The sequence below is a fragment of the Drosophila serrata genome, unplaced genomic scaffold (assembly GCF_035046125.1).
Source record: "Drosophila serrata isolate PLE 108 unplaced genomic scaffold, ASM3504612v1 contig_184, whole genome shotgun sequence".
In the NCBI taxonomy this organism is placed as follows: Eukaryota; Metazoa; Arthropoda; class Insecta; order Diptera; family Drosophilidae; genus Drosophila; species Drosophila serrata.
The window spans coordinates 9,568,338-9,588,839 of NW_028257082.1; the positions used below are offsets into that span (position 1 = coordinate 9,568,338).

General features: G+C 39.6%; 2 protein-coding genes across 3 annotated transcripts in view; one reads left to right on the top strand and one right to left on the bottom strand.

Moving 5' to 3' along the window:
- Positions 1–11,436, bottom strand: part of LOC110179561 (uncharacterized) — a 41,408-nt gene extending 29,972 nt beyond the window's left edge. The window contains exons 1-4 of one of the 2 annotated variants that reach the window (XM_086829069.1): positions 10,736–11,436; positions 9,259–9,881; positions 8,969–9,004; positions 5,023–5,080 (exon numbers count right to left, since the gene is read on the bottom strand). In XM_086829069.1, coding sequence (XP_086685195.1) covers positions 5,023–5,080; positions 8,969–9,004; positions 9,259–9,270 — 106 coding nt within the window. In that variant the 5' untranslated portion in view covers positions 9,271–9,881; positions 10,736–11,436. Of the gene's footprint in view, positions 1–5,022; positions 5,081–8,968; positions 9,005–9,258; positions 10,021–10,735 lie in introns of those variants that run through there. The other variant, XM_020947147.2, reaches the window with a different exon arrangement.
- A 4,414-nt stretch (positions 11,437–15,850) lies between these two features.
- twi (twist family bHLH transcription factor) lies at positions 15,851–18,250 on the top strand. Its single transcript, XM_020944607.2, has 2 exons — positions 15,851–17,240; positions 17,728–18,250. The coding sequence occupies exons 1-2, from the start codon at positions 15,988–15,990 to the stop codon at positions 17,975–17,977; spliced, it is 1,503 nt and encodes a 500-aa protein (XP_020800266.2). The 5' UTR covers positions 15,851–15,987; the 3' UTR covers positions 17,978–18,250.
- Positions 18,251–20,502: the final 2,252 nt, after the last annotated feature.

The following is a 20,502-nucleotide window of genomic DNA, read 5'->3' on the forward strand; positions in this document are numbered from 1 at the left end:
GCCACCGAACATCCGAGAGCACCCCAAAAAATTATGCACAGTGCGAAAAACTTGAAGAAAACTACTTTGGATACCAGTTTTTAGTATTTTTGAGGATCTTTTCTATTATAATTCAGTCAGAAGCATGCAAAACAGTGAAGGATTTATTTCCGACCCCATAAATCATATATATTTTTTTATTGATAAGAATCAACTACTGAATCGATCTATCTATGTTTGGAAGAAAAATAAATGTTTACAATTTTTTTTCAAAATCTCAAATTTTTATAATGTTACATCATTAAAAATGTCAAAATTTGGCAAAAAAAATTGAATTTCTTTAATTTGAAAACCAAGTATGCAGTTTTGTTAGTTATATAAAATGTAGCTTAGAAACGTTTTCCAAATTAAAATTAATGAATTTTTGGCTTAGTTATAGTATTTGGAAAAACTTTGATTTAACCAAAAATTTAGATTATAAAAATGGTATACAAACTTCGGCTTTTCAAAGTTAGCTTAATTTCTTGTTAAGATCATAATTTATATAGAGATTATTTTCCAACACAAAAATGTGTTTCTTTACTTTAATTTTTCATTAATAATAATTTAGATTATTTAAGTAATACTTGATTTATAACGATTTTATGTAGAGGCTTACAAGTATCTAGAAAAAGCCAGTAGCTTTTCTAGATAAAAATCCCTATAGCTACTCATTGCAATATTGTTTCCTCCTTTCAATATTAAAGAAATACCTCATAATCCCTTTAAAAACTCTCTCATCCTAAAATCTTATTAGATTTCTATAAACTTAATACTTATTTTCTCTCTGTGCATTTTTCAATGTTGTTGGAGGCGACGCTGGCCGTTGTTATAGTGCAGAAAAATTACTATGACAACGCTGGAAACAAGTAAACCACAGTTTACATTCACTCAATTCGGTTCCGGCGCGGGAGGAGAGCTGAGCTAAGCCTAGGCTGGGATGGGGATGGGGATGGGATGGCATCTCCGCCAGATGGGGGATTGCGATGGGGGATTGGACAGAGAAGATGTGGGGGATATGGATGCGGTAGAGGGAGCAGGGAGGAGGATGGAGGAGGTGGCATACTGAAACAGAGACAGAGACGGGAATGGCAGAATCGTGGCGTGGTGGTGGCACGCTCATCTTCAATTTTTCTACGATGCGACGTCGCTTGGGTCGGGTATTTCCTCTCTCTTTAACTCCGAGAGTCCCTGATCTTCTATTTTGTGTTTTTATTTTTGTTTTTTTTTTTCGGCGGCGGCGGCGACTCACACTCGTGTTCCTTGCACTCTACTCCCGGGTCTCGGTCTCAGTCTCAGTCTCAGAGTTAGAGTCTGGGTCTCGGTTCCCCAGCTTCCCGCCGCCACGGTCTGGGCCTGGTCTATAGTCCCCTGGTTTTGTGGGCCCGATCTGCGCAGCGAGATGAGTGGTTGGCAAAAATGTTTGAATGCGATCACGAACTTGACCTTTCACATAACCTCAAAAGCCAGTCACAGTCACTCAGTCAAGTCAAGTCAAGTCAACTCGATGCGCTACATACGCGCCATGTTAACCAGGCCCAAAGACACGGCTCCAGCTCGAGTCGCGCGTCTCCACCCAGTTTCAGTTTTTGCAGATCTCTCAAAAAGAAACCTGCACTCCAGCGGACCTGCAGATCCCCTAGATCTCTGGATCTCTGGATCCCCGAAGCCCATCTTCAATGGTCATCCGGCCCGGGTGTCAGTCGCAGCATAATTAAAAAACAATCACCCCGGTATACACACACGCCCCCTCGCTGAATGTGAATAATACTCAAATACTCGAATACTCAAATACTCGAATATGTGTGTGTGCGGGCCTGGCATCTGACTTGGGGGATTCAGCGAATCTCTGAGATCTTGCGGAATCTCGGGGAATCTCGGGGATCTCATGGATCTGGGCGAGGCCAGTGTAGTTTCTCTGCTCCAGCCCCGCCAGCATTTATGAGCTCTGGCTGGGGCATGACTATCACTGGGGGAGCAGCAGTTGCAGATGCCAAATCAGCAGCTAGGCGAGATACCCGGGTCACAAAACCCAAATCGATGAAGTGCAGCAACAGTAACACTAATTCGAGCCGGTGGAGATATAAGACCTACGGCTTATCCTTGATTAATGTTCTTCAATTCCTTTCATAAATAAATGAAAAATTATATAGAAACTAAGAGACAGAAATACCTTTATAAACTGAAGAGAAATTATGCTAATCTATCCTAGGGTTTAAGTTTTATTATCAAATTTTGATTTAAGCATTTCTCACACAACGCCTCCTCTGGCTCCCCACTTTTCCCTTGAAAGAAATACCTCCGCAACTGATGTTCCCACCTGCTCGTCACATTTTCACCTTGCCATCAATATGCCCCGGCCCATGCTTGGTACGCGAGCACTTCACTAAATGTTGCATATCATTCGATAGATGCCGTGGATGCTCCAACATCGTCGCCTAGTCTTCTCCTCATCCGGCTGCTCCTCCTCCTGCATCTCCTCGAACTGATTGCCCCTCGAACCGAGTTGGGATCTTCGTCTTAAGGTCGTTCGCTCGCTGGAGCGACCCGCGTGTCGCCGCATCTACTTAACCTGGAAAGCCTATGCCCCTGAGTGGCGAGAGGCCTTTGGAGGAGGAGAAGGAGGAGGAGGTAAAGGAGAAGGTAGTGGCTCCAATGGTGTGGTGTGGGATTGTACCATGTTGTGTTTCGTTTGGGTAAGGCACCACCACCACCAACAACAACAACAACAACAACTGCTGTGGATGTCTCAGGCTAAGACGCTCCTGCACCGACTCCACCCTTCCCAGTCGGTGGCTCCTCCCTGCAATCCTCTCCTGCCTTGCACCTTCTGCTGGTGGCTAGTTCAACAGCTTTATTTATGGGCTGTTTGGGTAGCTTAAATAAATCAAGTTGTAGTTGCACCAACTCCAGCTTCAGCTCCAGCTCAAGCTCCAGCTCCAACTACAGCTTCCCAGCCAGAGCTCTCACCTCGCATTCGGCGGTTACTGCAATTAGAGTTTGTGGGAATTTGGCACTGTCTCCGCCGTTCTTTTGGGCCTTTGGCTTTGCCCTCCATTCATTGGCAATTTGGGGCTATCTATCGCTACGCTGGCTAATTGCATAATTATTTAAAGCCCATAATTTATGTGTGCCGAACAACAAAAAATCTCCAACTCGACCTGACTTTCGGGTGGTTGTTATTTTCGGATGACCGTTAAGGTTGAAAATTAAGCTTGGACCATTATGTGCCGTTTGTTTTACAAATTTTAACGCTATTTAACACATTCGCCACGGATCTGTGGATCACCAGTGGATGGATGTTGGTTACTCCGGGTATCCGTGGATAGTAGCACCATAAACCATTAGCATGAGAGATTGCCGTCGCCGCCTCTCTTATGCGCTTCTCAAATAGCTTTTGTGCGCCATCCAGGTGAGCGCATTGACAAAATTAATGATGCCCTCACTAATATCATGCCTAATTGATTAATATGCGCGGCGAGACAACAACTTTTCTGACTTTGACTCCGGCTTCAGCTTCGAGCTCCGAGAGCTGGGCTCTTTTTTTTTTAATGAACGGAGCAGCGCTTAGGTTTTTTAGCTGTTAATCTTACTGTATAGCCATTTAAGGTAAGCTCTCTGGCTTCTTAATTAAATTAGGTGTACCGCTGGGCACCCTACGGCTGAGGAGCTGACCAGAGCGGAGTCGAGCCGTATAACTAACCATCTGTTTATCTAGTCAACCTTTTTTTGTGGCCTTTCGGGGCGTTGCTGTTAACTTCACACACAGAGAAAAAACACATGGAGTCAGAGGCAAAGAGAAAGGCTGGCAAAGGTCAAATGGTCAAGCAGTTGGTGGTTGGTTGGTCAAGTGGCCACAAAATCAACACACCAAGACCCAGAGTCCCCAATCCCAATCCCCATTCCAAGTCCCAATCCCGTCACTTGTTCGGGTCAGGTTCCTTGGGCGTTGGATATAGAGCGATAGCTTCCCAGCGGTATCAGCATGATTTTAATGGGACCCCCCCTTGACCCGATATCCATCTCGTTTATATAGTATGAATGGATCTGATGAGATGAGATTGGGCATTAGGCAATGACTAACGTTTTGTCTACTCTTTTGTTCAAACTTGTCTGCGAGATGGCCGGATAATCTTCACCATTTCATTCGCGGGGGAAGAGCCGTCGGAGATCTTAGGAATTCACTCAATCGGTGGATTTTATGGCTAGAGTGTGATCATAGGTTGATATTAATGTTGATAGATATCTTTAACATAGATCTCTTTATGCTCTCAAACGAGCTGAGCTTTTACTTATCTACCGACAAACTGATCATATTGTTTGTTTCTCATTTGTAGCTGATCCAAAATATTGATTTTATGTTTCGATTTCATATTAGAGATTGGTAGAATATATTTTTAACAGTTCCTTGGGAGAGTCTAAAGATATTATGATCAATTTTGAATTAGGGATTAAGCGGAAATACTAAAATAATGTAGTACAAGCATTTTCTTTGAAACAGAATACTTAAAGCTTTGAAATTTAAAATAATTCCATCATAATCTATTATAATACGAACCTGAGAGCTATTTGTATAAAAAATTCTAGTTAACAAATGTTCTCTACAAAACTCTTCCTAGGATTACAAAATCATCAACTACTTAAAATTAACATCTTCGGAATTTGGTGGCCACAAACAACGTTGTTATAAACATTTTTCCTTTCACTCCACCCACAATCGGTATTTCCAAATACATCTCTTGTAGGCACTCCAAGCCCACCAAAAATTAAAAAAAAAAAGTTTATCTTCATTAGACACAAAATGCAAATTGGTTTTTGTAACCAATATATATATTTTTGTTCGAAATTCTTTCTCTCTCTCTCGAAGGTGACCTGCTTTTCTCAAGTGATCAACTTGCGGCAGCCATTTCATTGATTAATTGTTTTCGGGTCGGTGTATTAAGTATATATAGCTTCAGGTTCAGGTTGAGTCAACTAAGATATAGCTTATAATTAGCAACTTACCGCGCGGCGAACGTAAGCTCAGATCAACTGGTTCAACCTGAACCGGAGGGCCCTCTGCCTGTGGAAAAGTAAAAAGATTATCAGCAAAGGCATCGTTGTTATTGTTGTTATTCCCTCCCCCGAATATACTATACTAAATTATACATATATGCAGTTAAACAATAGAGTCATAATCGCAGCAGTGGCTAATCAAGTTTGACAAAAATGATGTTTTTTCTGTTGTTGATGGGGGAAAGTGTTGGATGGCCAAGCAGCTCACTTCGGCTAAGAACACCAACCACGGGGGGTTTTGGGGTTCCGAAAAGGTGGAGTTTGCTGGAAAAGGTGGAGTGTGCGTGTTTGGGAGCTGTTTGGTATTCGGTGTTTGCTTATTGAATTCATCTAGCTGGAACCACCGCAAATGACTTCCGTCGATATCTTTCTTACTCCATATGGGGGAATATGGAGAGATCCAAGATCGCAGATCGGTGGCGATAAGTGGGAAGAAACCGAAAAAACCACAATTGTTGCGCATTTCATGCTCTTACGAAATCTTTAGCCAATAAACTAAAGGCAATAAAAACTAACCAAGAAAAAACAAAATATACAAAAATAATAATAAAAAAAGGATGGAAGAAAAAATATCCATGGCGCAAAAATAACAAAGAAACAGTTATGAGCTGCCCGCAGCGCCATAAAATGGATAAATTTTAATTTGGCACTGCATATGCATTTTTAACTTCAACTTCAGCGCCAACACTTTGCGATATTATTTAAACGAGGTCTGCAAATATATTCATAAATAAATTTAAAGGGTGTTCCGGACCAAGAGTTACCGCACAAAGACTGCCCACAAAATGATGTGAAATTTTTATTTGCAGTTCAAGTGGCCAACTAAGTTATGGTTTAATAGTGAAGAGGATGGGTCAGGATGTCATATTTAAGAGATTTTTACAACCATTTTGCGCTCTTGTAAGAAACGCCTGGCACTAAAAGTGAGTAGAAAACTTACTGGTTATCTATATTTATTATACATTAGTTTACATCTGTTTATTTTGGGTTTTTAATTTTAAATATGCTTGCTTAACACTTAATTCATTAAATTTCGGTTAGATAAAAAGCTTTAAAAAGTTCAGGTATTAATAACAAAATTATTGATTGACAGATAACAGATAGGAAGATTTATTAATGGAGAAATGGTTAATATGAAATGATTAATAGATAGTGAGAGGGAAATATGATGTGTGATCCCTACTTAAATTAGCACAAATTTTAAATTATTATATAAAAACCTAATATTTACCATATATTTCTTAGATGTTACTATTAAAATTTTGACATATTTTACTAAAGAATTGCCAGTTTAAAGTGTTAAACCTGTTAATGGATAAATCCTTTTTTGAATAGAGTATGTTTTATGTTCAAGTTAGAAATAACATTAAGAAATTCAGCAATTTATGTAAACATTTAGTTAAATTGTGTATTGGTCATATATATAAATATAACAAAATATATGTTACCACTTAACTGAAACTAAGGATTAAAAAAAAGTTCCTTTAATCACAACTTTACACTTTCCTTATATCCAAACAGATGCAGTTCAAGTCATTCAAGTCCTTCTTTTGACCAGTCAACCTGGTTAACCCAAGTAACCCTAATCCACTTGCAGGGTAGCCCCAGATCCAACCTCAGCCTTTAAGCCTGCTGCCAACGACATGGTCGCGAACACCAAAAACCAAGACAGCGAACAACCAAGTCGACATCCATGGATGTGGATGCCGATGCAGATGCCGAGTGTGTGCCCAGTGGGCAAAACAACGACAATTGTCAGGCTTGTAGCGCAAATTATGAAAAAATGTCAGTGGCGAGTGGGCGAAAAGATGGCTAAGAAGGGGATTTTGGTTGGAAGGGGTTCTGCGATGGAGCACGGAGTACGGAGCGGGGAGAACCCAGAACTTGGCCACGCGATTTGGAGGCACTGCCGCGGCAGTTAGTTATACAAACAAATGCTCATTGCCGGCATTAGATTAGATAGTTTGTCTTCGATTGTGTCGAATGGCGGCCGCGGGGCCAATTGCGATGTCTCTCAGCCTTCTTGGCCTTCTGTCCACTTTATGGCCCACAGCATTGACAACAACTTCATTGGCCGCCAGCAGATCGAAATCTGGATCGAAATCGAGCTCCAGATCCCAATTCCGAGCGATATCGCTCGAACGAGATCCAGATCTGGCAATCGATCTTGGCAATTGCAATTGATATGCGATTGATGTTGGCCCCTGTCCAAAGGTATTTATATTTATATTATTTCTACTCAACTTGTTTTTTTTTTTTGTTATTTTTGCCCCCGTTTACTTTTCCCTCTAATTGCCCCATGGCGCTGATTTATTGTTATATAGATTCCCGTATAGATTCCCTCTACTTTATGATATTGTTATGGGGCGCTGCAGCCTCCGATCTGCTAATTTGTGATGGGACGTGCTGAAATTTCTCATAGGCGCCGCAATTGATAGAATGATGGCCGGGACATTAGTTGCCTCCGATTTCCCCCTGATTTCCTCCACATCCCGCCGAACTCAATTTTATGGATTGTCTTACGCTTGGTATGTGGTTTTCCGCCGTCTGACGACGACTGCTCCTGCCTTTGAGATGGGTTTTATGGGGCAGCCAAACGAATTGGCCCACGGGGAATTCCTTGGCAATTGTCATTTCGAATGGCCCGAAGCGAAGTGTATCGCTAGCATGAAAATATTTTACTCGCCTCTCGCTCTTAATTGATAAAGGCTTCTGTGTCTTCTTTTTTTTTGTAGGCGGCACTTCTTGCGAAGGCAACTTATAGCCGTTAATGAGTCGGTTGTTTAACTGATATTGAGGACAAATTACAGGCAATAACAATTACTTAGGTGCTATGACGAAGGCATTAAAATAACTTCAATGGAGACACAATTAAAATTAAGGTTTGAATTTGTTTAAGGAAGAAAGAAACCTGTGGCAAAAGTATGAAGTATTTTTATACCCTTGCAGGGTATTAGAATTTTAGTCATTAGCTTGTTACGCTGTGAAGGAGTCATTTCCGACACTATATATCATATTGATTCTTGATCAGCATCGATAGCCAAATCGATTTAGCTATGTTCGGGCGGAATTAATTTTTTTCAAAATTTTCAACATTTTATAAGGGGTTACATCGTTAAAATTGTCAAAAATCGATAAAAATTTTACATATTTTAAAATCTTGAGTTGAGTCTGCAGATTTATTTACTTTATACGAACTAACATAGAAATGCTTTTCGAATTAAAATTAAAGCTTTTTTGACTTAGTTATGCATTTTTTAAAATTTGATTTATCGCAAAAATTGTCGTATAAAAATATTGATTCAAATGCGAATATTTTAAGCAAAGTTATGATCTATTTCCAATACGATTCTATAATCAAATTGCAAATTGCAAGATTATATACACTTTGGCTACCCAAAGATAGTTTTCTATCTTTTAAATAATATGAATGCAGAGATTTTTATGGAAGTAAAAGTTCTAGAAGTTGTTAAGTATCCTTAAAATTTAACAATTTCCCAAGGCCCACAAACCCAAGGTCCCATTGTTTTATTTGTAACTATAAAGGAAATATATTACAATTAAGTCCTTTCACCAATTTAAAGATTCTCTGTGCAAATATGGATAAAGGAAATATGTATTATATTTTGCTAATAAAAATATAAACGGCTTAAGCGTATGAATTAAAAAACATAACTAGTTAAACAAGAATTATTGCCATCTTTTTGTGTATAAATGGGTTTTGATAACAGTTGTATATAACCCTGTTTTGTTTTGAAATTAGTGACATTAGGTCAGTGCATTTATTATATTATATTAAATTATTATACGTTTAATAATAGGATTATTCATCTCTAAGCCGCACTTAATTTACCTTAACCCTTCTTATCCCTAGAATCTTAACCCGCAAACTCACCTCCTTTGCTGACAGAGGGTCGGATCCAAGTCCATTCTGCAAAGAGAGGCAGAAAAACAGGGAATTAAGCGATTTTCCCCCTTGAAAACAACAAAAGCAACAACAAAAAAGTGCAACAGGTTGGTGTCAGCCATGGACTCCCCTGCTCTTAAACCCTTTGACCCCTTCCTTAACCCTGGAGTGGCCAAAACAAACTTTCAGCTGACAGGGTACAAAACAAAAACAACAACAAAAAAAAGAAAAGGGGAGCACATGGCGGCATATGGCGTTGGCGTTGGCGTTGTACTTACCATGAAAACCATTAAATTGTAAAACGTCTTACAAAATAATAATTGCCCGGCAACGTTCTGGCCACGTTGTTACAAAAGACAGGCAGCAAAGGGTAGGAAAGTGGTGGTGTAGGATGCTCGAAATAATCGCTGCAACTAGCCTGGGCCTCGTCTTGGGCTTGGGTTTTGGTTTTTAGTTTTGGCTTTTGCTTTTGTCGCAGCAGCTGTTGCCTGTGTCTCTTTTTCTGCAACTGCCGCATGCTATTTCGCAGCCGCGGAATCAATGACAAAACGCGGCCAACGCACCTTGAGTTTAAGTTTTTATTTTTATTTTTATTTTTTCGCTACCTTCTCCTCTTTTTTCCTGCTTCTTTTTCCTTTTGTTTCTTTTTTCTTGTTATTTTTGCTTGCTTATGCTTTGAACTTTTGTTTCCTTTTGTTGGGGGAGGAGGGCCACCGTGGCAGAAGCAGCCGCATTTTGTGTGAGGGGGAAAAGAGGGAGGGAGCCAGGGAGGCAGGTAACGAATGCAGCCGAAAAGGAGGGCAGCAAAGGTAAAGGGGGGCCGCTGAGGAGGGGGCTGGGTGAGTGCTCAGTGCGTGACGAAGTTACTTGGGCAAATATTTTATGAGTCGCCTAAGCATGACTAATAAATTAAGAAAAAAAAACATAAAACATAAAACAAGAGCTTAGAGATTTATCCAATTGAACGGTACAAGAAAAAATAGAGCCATAGCCAGTCGAACTACCCTAAATCGATGCCTTAATTGGTGGCAAAGAAAGCTAATTAAATCACTAAAAAATCAAAGTTAAGCTGCCATTAATTATTAAAAGAATACAAGTACAAAGAATATGTGGAGGGTTTCTAGTCAGGAACTTGGTACAAATAAAAATTTAAGAAACAAATATGGAAGGTTTATTTATACATTAGAATACTATTTGAAATGCTTCTAAGATTACTTAGTAGTAGTAGTAAAAAAGGACTCCTTTGTATCATATTTAATTTAGGAAGAAAAATTTAAAAAGCAACCTAATTCTTTAATAATTTCCCTTTAATTCTATTTAATATGAAATATAATAAATGAACGTTAATTTCAAAATAAAACAAATTCGTATTCGAAACTGTGTTTTATGTATTTATGTGAAAGTGAAAGCAACTTTCAACTTTTAAGTACTTAACCTTTAACTTGAGTTTCGTATAGAAGGAACGTCAATACAAAATTGTAGTTAAAAGGTAAGCAAACATTGATAAATGTGAGTTAATAAAATAAAAGAAAAATAAATATAACAAATGAAATTCTAAAAAATAACAGCTGCGTTTCAAGTTAAATTACAATAATTGTAAAACGAATTCCACTTGAATTCATAACTCCCAAAAATGTAAATCAGAACAAGGCCATTACAAAAATATACAATAAATTCAAGTCACCCAATTTAGAGAGGGGGGGAAGTTTCGAGTTTAGGGGAGATCGACTGACTGTGACTAAAATTGGCAATTACTGGTGGCCCTTGCATCCGGTTTTAGTTATAGACTCGGGACTCGGAATCGGACTCGGGTATACTCGCTGTAGTTATTGTCTGCGGCACACTTATTAGCACTTATTGCCGCCGCTTCCTGGGCGGGGGTGTTACACTTGTTGTTTAGCTGTTGGTGGGGCTTGCATTTCCGGTTGTGTTTGGTTTCTTTTTTTTTTTTTGTTTTCTACTATGTTTTCCAGTACGGCAGTCAATTGCAGTTCCCGGTCCCGCGGGCGCTATAAAACTCGCACTTAATTCGATCAACTAAGAGAGGCACATGCTACGCCCCACAACGCTGTGTTATTATTTATTTATTTATTTATTCCTCTTGATTCTTTGCTGGTAGGTACGTAGCCTTCGTTGTTTGCGGCGTGAGTGTGCAAATTGCGGCACATCCGTCATTTTAATTTCACTTAAAACGCCATTTAAAGCGTCGCGTCGCACCAACACACACACGCACACGGCGCACGCACGCACGCTTAAAAGGTACGCACGCATGCGCAAAAAACGCCGGCTGATAAAGAGATGCAAACAATGCAAAAGCAATATCAAAGCGCAGACGCAAACGGAACGAGACGAAACGGAACGGAAATGGAACGAAAGGGCGAACGGAATGGCAACGAAACGCAGCACAGCAGCCGAAACACGTTTAAACGTGACGCGCAGCAAACTTGCACTGAACTGTAAAAATTCCAAGCCTCCAACTGGGCTTGGGGCCGTGGTGAGCTTTGCGCGCGCGCCCCCAAAACTCACCACCATCGCACATACATACACATGTGTGTGTGACTGTGTGTTTGCACCACTTTGTTGTTTGTTTAGTTAAGGTGGAGCTAGGCTAAAATGACAAGTTGGCGCTTATATTATTGGGTGGCCAACGTGACGGAGTGAGCTTGTGTGTGCCCCCACCCAGGTGTGTGCGGCCTGTGTGTGTGTGTGCTTGGGGCTTTTTTCTGTTTTTTTTGTGGAGGTGTGTGTGCTTGTGTGTTAATTAACATGCAGCGCACACATAAGCACACACGCTGACAAGCTGACAAGCTGTTGGAAGTGTAGGTGTTTGGCGCCAGCGATTTCATTGGCTGAAATGGTTAATAACTAGGGCCACGGGAAGGGGGTGTGTGTATGTTTGTGTTTGTGAGGGAGAGCGAAAGGGAGGCAATTAACACAAGGTACAACAGCCGCTGACAGCTTCCAGCGTTGTCATTTCCATTTTCATTTCCATTTTCATCGAGCGGTTTTGTTCCTAATCTAAACGGTTGCATCGCTCACGTTTCCCGCTTGGAAAATTACAGGAGAAAGTCGATAAATTAAACATTAGAAGTTCATAAAGACATAAATCCTTGCCATTAAACTTATTTTTAAGAAATAGGTATTATAATTTATAAAAATATATAACATTTTAAGCATTTTACAGTTAATGTATTATAGTATATGTACATATATACTTAAGTTTATCGATGAAAATTGTTCTAATCATTCGATAATTAATAATATTAAAAAAATCATCTTAGGATATCTGCAATTTGGTAAAAATTTTAAGTTTTGCAATGTTTTACAATTACAATGGTTATAAGGTTAGTGTTAATCAAAACTTTAATTTCACGTAGAGTCTCTGTCTTATTTAGTTTAATAAAATTTAAATTAAAGAAACATAGATCATAGATCATAGTAATAAATAACTAAAGAGACTTGCAACATAATTAAATATAAAATATAAACAAAGTACAACCAAAGTAACGTATATTTTCTGAAAACTACATATGATAATCTCACCAACTTTCTAGAAATTAAGGAGCACACATCCGTCGTATGGAACTACAACTGTGGATATCAAAAGCTGTGGGAGTTTGTCTGAACCCCATTTTTTTTTTCTTTTTGGCCAGGTTACCCGCACCGTTAGACGTCGCCATTGCCTACCTGATCCACTTTTCCACGCGCTTTGACGACCATTTTTGGTAACAATAAATCGTGATACATCATCAAAAGTCAATTCGAATATGTAGACAACGCTGCGCTAGCGGCAGGCAAAAAATATTTTAATTTTAATTGATTGTCGAGCGAGATTTACGTGCACCAAAAGTTTCTTCTCACGCTCCACACACTAGCTCTCGCACACGGAGTTTTGTCTTTTTGTTTTTGTTAGTTGTTTATTTTTAGTTTTTTATAGTTTTTGCGATGGCAGGATTAGAGCATTGTCAAAATGGAAAGTTGGTCCGCTTTGAAATCGTTTGGCAATCGCACCACGCAAAGCCCAAAATGCAAAAAAATCACAACAAATCCCGCGACGATGAGATGAAAAACAGAAGCAGCATCGCTAAATACAAAAACAAAAAAAAAGTAATACGCAAAATACCTTTCCAGCCTCTCATTTGGTTTTTTTTTTATTCGTTTGATTCGGGCTCGTAAACGGAATTGAAATCAATAAACTACGTGACTGCAGTGTGTCCAATTGGAACATTAAGATCACATTGAATTGCTTATGTCTACATATTTTCTACATTTTGTTCAATAGCCATCTGTCTGAGAAACTTACAAAAATAAGGCTGCTTTAAAAGTATTTATATCTTAAATCAATTTAAGATTTATTTATTTTTAATTTGTTTTACTTCTCCAATACTTTCTTGCTCATATAGATTTGTTTATTGGCAAGTCCTTTTCTACATCTTGTATTAAATTTAATGTTGCCTACTTTATGGATCATGCATTCGTAGTCAATAAAGAAGAACTGGTTTTATGTTAAGCCCAAAAAGATGGCTTTGTTTTTGTTTACTTTATAAATTGTTAAGCATTTAATATTAGTGATAAATATGGCAATATTTTGTAAGAGCGTTTTATCTATAAAATACAATTAATAAAAAACCAGTTTTATAATTAAACAATTAAACAAATTGTAACCATAATTCATTTACCAAAAATGTACACGAAGAATATTGTAACCAATAAGAAGATAGTAGTTACTTTGTTTACTATTTGAAATAATATATTTAATATTATGTTTAATATTACATCTTATATATACTGATAAGTAATTTGTTAATTATTAAAAGACTCTTTGGAATTATAAATATATTAAAGTACATGCAATATTTCAGATGGTTTTATTAAACTTCCACTTCAACTTATTTATATAATAAATAATATTATATATATATTAAACTTCATCCTTGGTGTCATTTTTAAATCATCATAATTAAATTAACTTAATCACATAAAATTAAGTCATAAATATTATTGACACAAAAACAGAAAGGTATCTACAAAACTTTCGAGTTTACAAACTCTACCTGGAGTACAGGGCAAAACCCTGTTGGTGGTTTTTCTCAGGGGTTGTCCTGGGGTTTTGTTATTACCTAAGCCGGGCGATCGAAGATCGGCGATATGAAATCGCGGTTTTTTCCAGCGGAAGTTCGAGCTCGACATTAATCGGGTATTTTTGTTGGCCGCGGCCGGAAATTTGACTTTTCGCTCGTATTTTGTGGATTTTCGGAGCTGTGCGCGATCTTCGACGGAGATTTTCTCGATTTTCTGTATATGTGTCTGTGTGTGTGGGAATTCACTAATTAGGCATAATGAAACCTTTCCGCGGAGTTCCCCTCCTTTAGGGTTGAGGATTTGTCCTTTACGATGGTTGGCAACTGATGATTATATAATAGCGGAATGATTTTGATGGGCATAAACGTACAAACATTTTGCCGGCTTTCCTGTGAAAATTCCGCAAGCCAAAACTACCTATAAAAACGAATTTTCCCCCAACCAGAAGAGGAAAAGGTTGGCGGGTGGGAAATTTCTCAATCAGATATATTTCACTTGGCGTTTTAATTAATTTATTTGTAAATTTATAGTATATTGCACTTATAATAGATTAGATTTCGATTTAGAAAAATTAACTTTGGGAAATATTTTGCAAATGAGTTATAGGAATAAATCGAAAATCGATCGACATCAATATTTTTAATATGGCATTTTTGAAAATTTTTTTCTGCCTGAGATGGCTAGAAAGATTTGCCTGTTGATGCTGATTAAGAATATATATGAATTATAGGGTCGGAAATGACTTCTTCACTTAGTTTCAAGCTTCTGAGCAAAATATTAATAATATTCTTTGATTAGTTATTCTATACATTTTTATATGACAATTTTTTCGATAAATCAAATTTTAAAAATCTCATAACTAAGCCAAAATAGCATTAATTTCAATTCGGACAACGTGTATGTGCTAGTTCTTAACAAGTATTTAAATCTGCATACTCTATTTAAAACTTGAAGATATTGAAATTTGTATCAAATTTTGACAATTTTAACATATGTATCCCCTTAAAATATTTTGAAAAAAATGGAAAAAAAAAAATGTTTTCATTAACGTATAGCTAGATCAACTCGGCTATCGATGCTGATCAAGAATATATATGATTTATAGGATCGCAAATGACTCCTTCACACAATATTAAGCTTCTGACTAAAATTATTATGTTTAGCAAGGGAATAATAAATGCATATAATTTTTAAAAATTAAATATAAAAGCCCTGCCTTCACAATTCAATTATCTCAAACATTTACTGCCTTAAATTATTCCCAATTGTTATTAAACTTGTCCATAAATAATTTAAAATCAAGTAGTAAACTGCAATTTCTTATGCCATTCTGCACTTTAGATATTTACATTCCCGCTCATCGAATCAACAAGTAAAAATATTTATAAAATTGTCGGCACATTTTTCCCAACCAACAGATCGAGCCGATCCTCGCCCATTTCCCCGTGCCATTTTCCCCGTGACATTTTCCCAAAACGGTGAGAAAACCCGGCAAAGAATAACCCAAAGAGCAGACCAGAGTCAAGGCTCTCTTTAGCCGTGCGGATGGGAAAATGCAAACGCATTTTGCAGCCGCCGCTGCTGGAGGAAAATGCAATTGAAAAATACCCCGCCGACTGACGTCATACCTGCGGCATCGCAGCATCCACCATTGGGCCAGAGCGAGATGGCCATTGAGCACAGCGAGAGTGGGAGCGAGCGAGACGAATATATGAGCGGCGGCAGCGAATGGCCGTCGAGCAGCCGCAAAATGTCAATTTGAGCAATGGCCATAAGGATCGTGCGTCAGTTGCGTTCCGTCAGTGCGTGCGATCAGATCTCTATCGGGGCGAACGAAACACATATTATATATATAGTATATATCGACGATAATAGATATAGTTATTTATCAGAAAGTGTGTGCCAAATAATTAACCAAAATTCCCATGCAAATGATGAGCGCTCGCTCGGTGTCGCCAAAAGTGCTGCTGGACATTAGCTACAAGCCTACGCTGCCCAACATCATGGAGCTGCAGCACAATGTGATCAAGCTCATCCAGGTGGAGCATCAGGCTTATATGCAGTCCCCGGGCTATCAGCAGCATCACCTCACCCATCAGCAGCAGCAGCAACATAATCTCACCCAGCAACAGCAGCAGCAGCAGCAGCATAATCTGCCCCAGCAACCTCAGTATGCTCCTCTGCCCTCGGAGTATGCGGCCTATGGCCTGACGGAGCTGGAGGATCAGGACTACAATATACCCAGCAACGAGGTACTCAGCACCAGCAGCAATCACAGTGCCCAGAGTAACAGCCTGGAGCTGAACAACAATAACACCACCACCACCAATACCAGCAGCAGCAACAGCAATGCCACTGCCAATCCCACGGTTTTTGAGTCCTCCGGCTCTTCTTGGAATGAGCATGGCAAGCGGGCCAGGAGCAGCGGGGACTATGACTGCCAGACTGGAGGCTCCCTGGCCATGCAGCCCGAGCACAAGAAACTAATCCATCAGCAGCAGCAACAGCATCACATCTATGTTGATTACCTGCCCACCACAGTGGATGAGGTGGCCTCGGCCCAATCCTGTCCTGGAGTTCAAAGCGCCTGCAATTCTCCTCACTCCCACTTTGAGTTCCCCGACGAGGAGCTGGCGGAGCACAAGTCTCAGATCTTCCTGCCGCTCTACAGCAACCAACAGCAGCAGCAGCAGCAGGCTCAGCAAGTGACCCAACAGCAGACCCAGCAGAATCACTCCCAGATGCACTTCCAGGCCGCCTACAGGCAGAGCTTCGAGGGCTATGAACCGGCCAATTCCCTAAACGGCAGTGCCTATTCCAGCTCGGATCGGGACGATATGGAGTATGCCCGCCACACGGCATTGAGTTCCGTCAATGATCTGAATGGTGGCGGTGTCATGTCACCCGCCTGTCTGGCGGACGATGGTAGTGCCGGAAGTCTGCTGGACGGATCAGATGCCGGCGGTAAGGCCTTCCGGAAGCCGCGACGGCGGCTGAAGCGGAAGCCGAGCAAGACGGAGGAAACGGATGAGTTTAGTAACCAGCGAGTGATGGCCAATGTCCGGGAACGGCAACGCACCCAGAGTCTCAACGATGCCTTCAAGGCGCTGCAGCAGATCATCCCGACGCTGCCCAGCGACAAGCTTAGCAAGATCCAGACTCTTAAACTGGCCACAAGGTAAGAAGTCCATTGAAATTCTATAAAATATTTGAAAAATTAAACAAGCCATACAAAAATTATATAAACGATTGCTAATTTGTCTGAGTAAATATTTGTGCTAAAAAGTTTTGGTTTTTAAATTCTATTTTGAACTACATATGAATTCTATATTTTGCCATAAAATCTATAAACAAGTTGTATTAATTGGACTTACTTTCCCTTTAGAATTATTATTCTCCATTCAATACAAATAAGGTCAAAACTTTACTATCTTTTTTAAAGTCACCTTAAAAAATGTTATTCCATAAATATTATATTATGTTCTTGGAAAAACTTATAACTTCCTTCAGAAAATAGCGTCGCTTTTAAGATTAATTTAAATATAGTTCAAACACCTGATGCAAGCCTATCTGTCCCCCATGATTATGTTATTAAATCTCTACATTCTTATATCTTTATCTTTGTCCCTTATTAAACCCCAATGTTTTCTTTTTTCTCCTTGCAGATACATTGACTTCCTGTGCCGCATGCTCAGCTCGAGTGATATATCCCTGCTGAAGGCATTGGAGGCGCAGGGATCTCCCTCGGGATACGGATCGGCTGCCTCGCTGCTGAGTGCCGCCGCCAATGGAGCGGACGCGGATCTCAAGTGTCTGCGGAAGGCCAATGGAGCACCGATTATTCCGCCCGAGAAGCTTAGTTACCTGTTTGGGGTGTGGCGCATGGAGGGCGATGCCCAGCACCAGAAGGCATAGCAGCGGATCGAGCTTTCTATATAGATATTAAGGATCCAGGAGGGGCTTCCAGCTGCAACAATCGTGTGAATTCCAGAGCCCTAGCCGCGCTCACTCTTCAATTCTCTGTCACTCTTTCCATATACGCATATGTGTCGATTAGATGTCTAAGCCTAAACTTACGTTAAAAGCCTATTTAATTACATAGTCTAAACTAAATTAATTGTAAAGAAGCAACAAAAAAAAATGCAGAAACAAAGCCAAGAAACAAAGAAAACGCCATGAACAAAACCAGACGCCATTTTGTATTCAATTGTATTCTCAGTGGGATCTTTTGTATCTTTGAGATCTGTCGTATCTTTCGGATCTTGTTCCTCCCCTCCACTAAATTGGGCGCGAAAATGTCTTCGTTGGGGGGGTCGGATCCCAGTTCCCGGACTTGGAATTGGACTTTTGTCTTATAAATGCGGAGACAATCGGAGCGACGTCGACATACTTAGAGCGTAACGTCATTCCGACGACAGATGGACTGTATGTATCTGCGAGATACACATACTACATACTACTGCATCATATATGTAGATATGGGAGAGGAGACCCCCGACATCCACATCCACATCCGGTTGATTTATGTTCGAAAACATAAAAACTGTTTACAAAGTATAACCAGAAGAAGAACAAAGTATTTATGTCGCCAAAATGCGTATTTAAAACGCTCATAATTAGCTCAGTCAGATAGTTTAGTTTCGGTCGCCTTGGTGCCGGAATGGAACTGTAACAGCAGCCTGGAACTGGACTCCGCCTCATCAAAGGCAATCGAATGGATCGCACCGATCGCTCTCGTTCATAGTTGTTGACTTAATTGCTTTTTAAATGACAGCAGAAAGTGCTCTCCGCTCTATATACATTCTGCACGGCTGCTTATTTTGAGATACTCATCAGAAAGATCGCAGCGCACTCGTTGCGTGTAGATACCAAATTAGATTTGTATTTAGATGTGCTTAAATTGGCATATCGCATGCAAGTTGACAGGTTGTCGTTGGTCTTGGGGATGAAGATATGGAGAATGCTTCTCTTTTATGTATTAGAAGTATATTATGGGGAGCTAGGAAATTAGGGAGATTATCGTAGATACTTGAAGCTATAAAGAAGGTTTTGGAGTTCATGAAATAGACATAAATATATCCATTTAGCTGCCTTCTTTTTCTATCTATTTGATCAGTTCACGCCTCAGTAAATGATGTGAATATATCTCGATTTATTTGCTTGCCAATTGATCTTCTTTGTTTTCATTGAAATTTCTATAAACTGTGAATAATGTAATTTACGGTTTAATTGCTTTAGAAGAATTGTTGGCCAAATTCTTTGCTCAAGGAAACTAAATTATAGTTCTTACAAAATTATTTTATTAAAATATAGTATTAGGTTTCCTGTTTTAAACATATTTCAAGCTTTAAAGTAGTACTTGTATATTTCTCATTTAAATATCTGTAAGGCGAACATGCTGTAAAATGGTTTACTTTGGAAAATGGCAGGGAATGCCTTATAAATCTTAGCTTAACTAATCATTGCTTATATATGTATAATTATAACTATATTTAATACCAACGTGAGACTTAAAACCAATAATTAACCATAAAATTGATGAAATAAAAAAAGATTCTTTTGTGAAAATCTGTTTGTTCTTTTCTTGCGTGTTTCTATTACTCGAGGGGAATGTTTAGCTGGCAACCCAAATCAATAAACGTGGCGGAATCACCATTTTATTTTTCCTGGCAATAATATAGCAAACGGAGAATTTCCTCGGAATTTCCACATCTAATTAAGGCGGCAAACTAAGCGAAAATGAAAAACGAGCGAGGCAGAGCAATCGTTTTTGGAAACAATTGATTTATGCACAAGTATTGGTTGCCAGAACGCCCCTTTTTTTCGGCTGCCTGATGAATGAATCTGCATAGTTTAGATCGAGGATCACACTTCGTAGGGACTCCGCAGCGGCGCCTATATATCCTTCGGAGCGGAGTCAGCGAGGGCAAGGAAAATCGTGGCTCGGGCATTGTTTTCATTTCATTTACGAGTCGACTCGAGTCGCTCTCGCCCACACACATATGTTGGGAAAATAATAGGAAATCGGTTTGTCCCCCGGCATGAGGTCCTTTAGCCTGCACAGCGAGATTTGCAGTCCTTAGGCGCATAGCACATGCCATTGATTACCATGTGTGGGAATTGGCCTTGCGAAAAAATAAGCAACTTAGTTGAGATCACACATAAAGAAGCGCCCTCGTCCTTCGTCCTGCGGCGATCCTCGTCCCGCTCCTGGCACGTTCTAAATTTAGCATCACGATTTATGGCGATCCCTCGTCATTTGAGCCGCTCTTCCAGTACTGCATTATTTTTTTTTAAGAACCCCTAGGATAATATTGAAAATGGCCGGGGAAAAGGAGAGGGGGCGTTGACAGTTGTGCATCTCCCATTTTTAGGTAGCTAGTACCGAGTACCGATCCCACATTAAATCCCCTTCTTGGATCTACAATAAATGTATTATG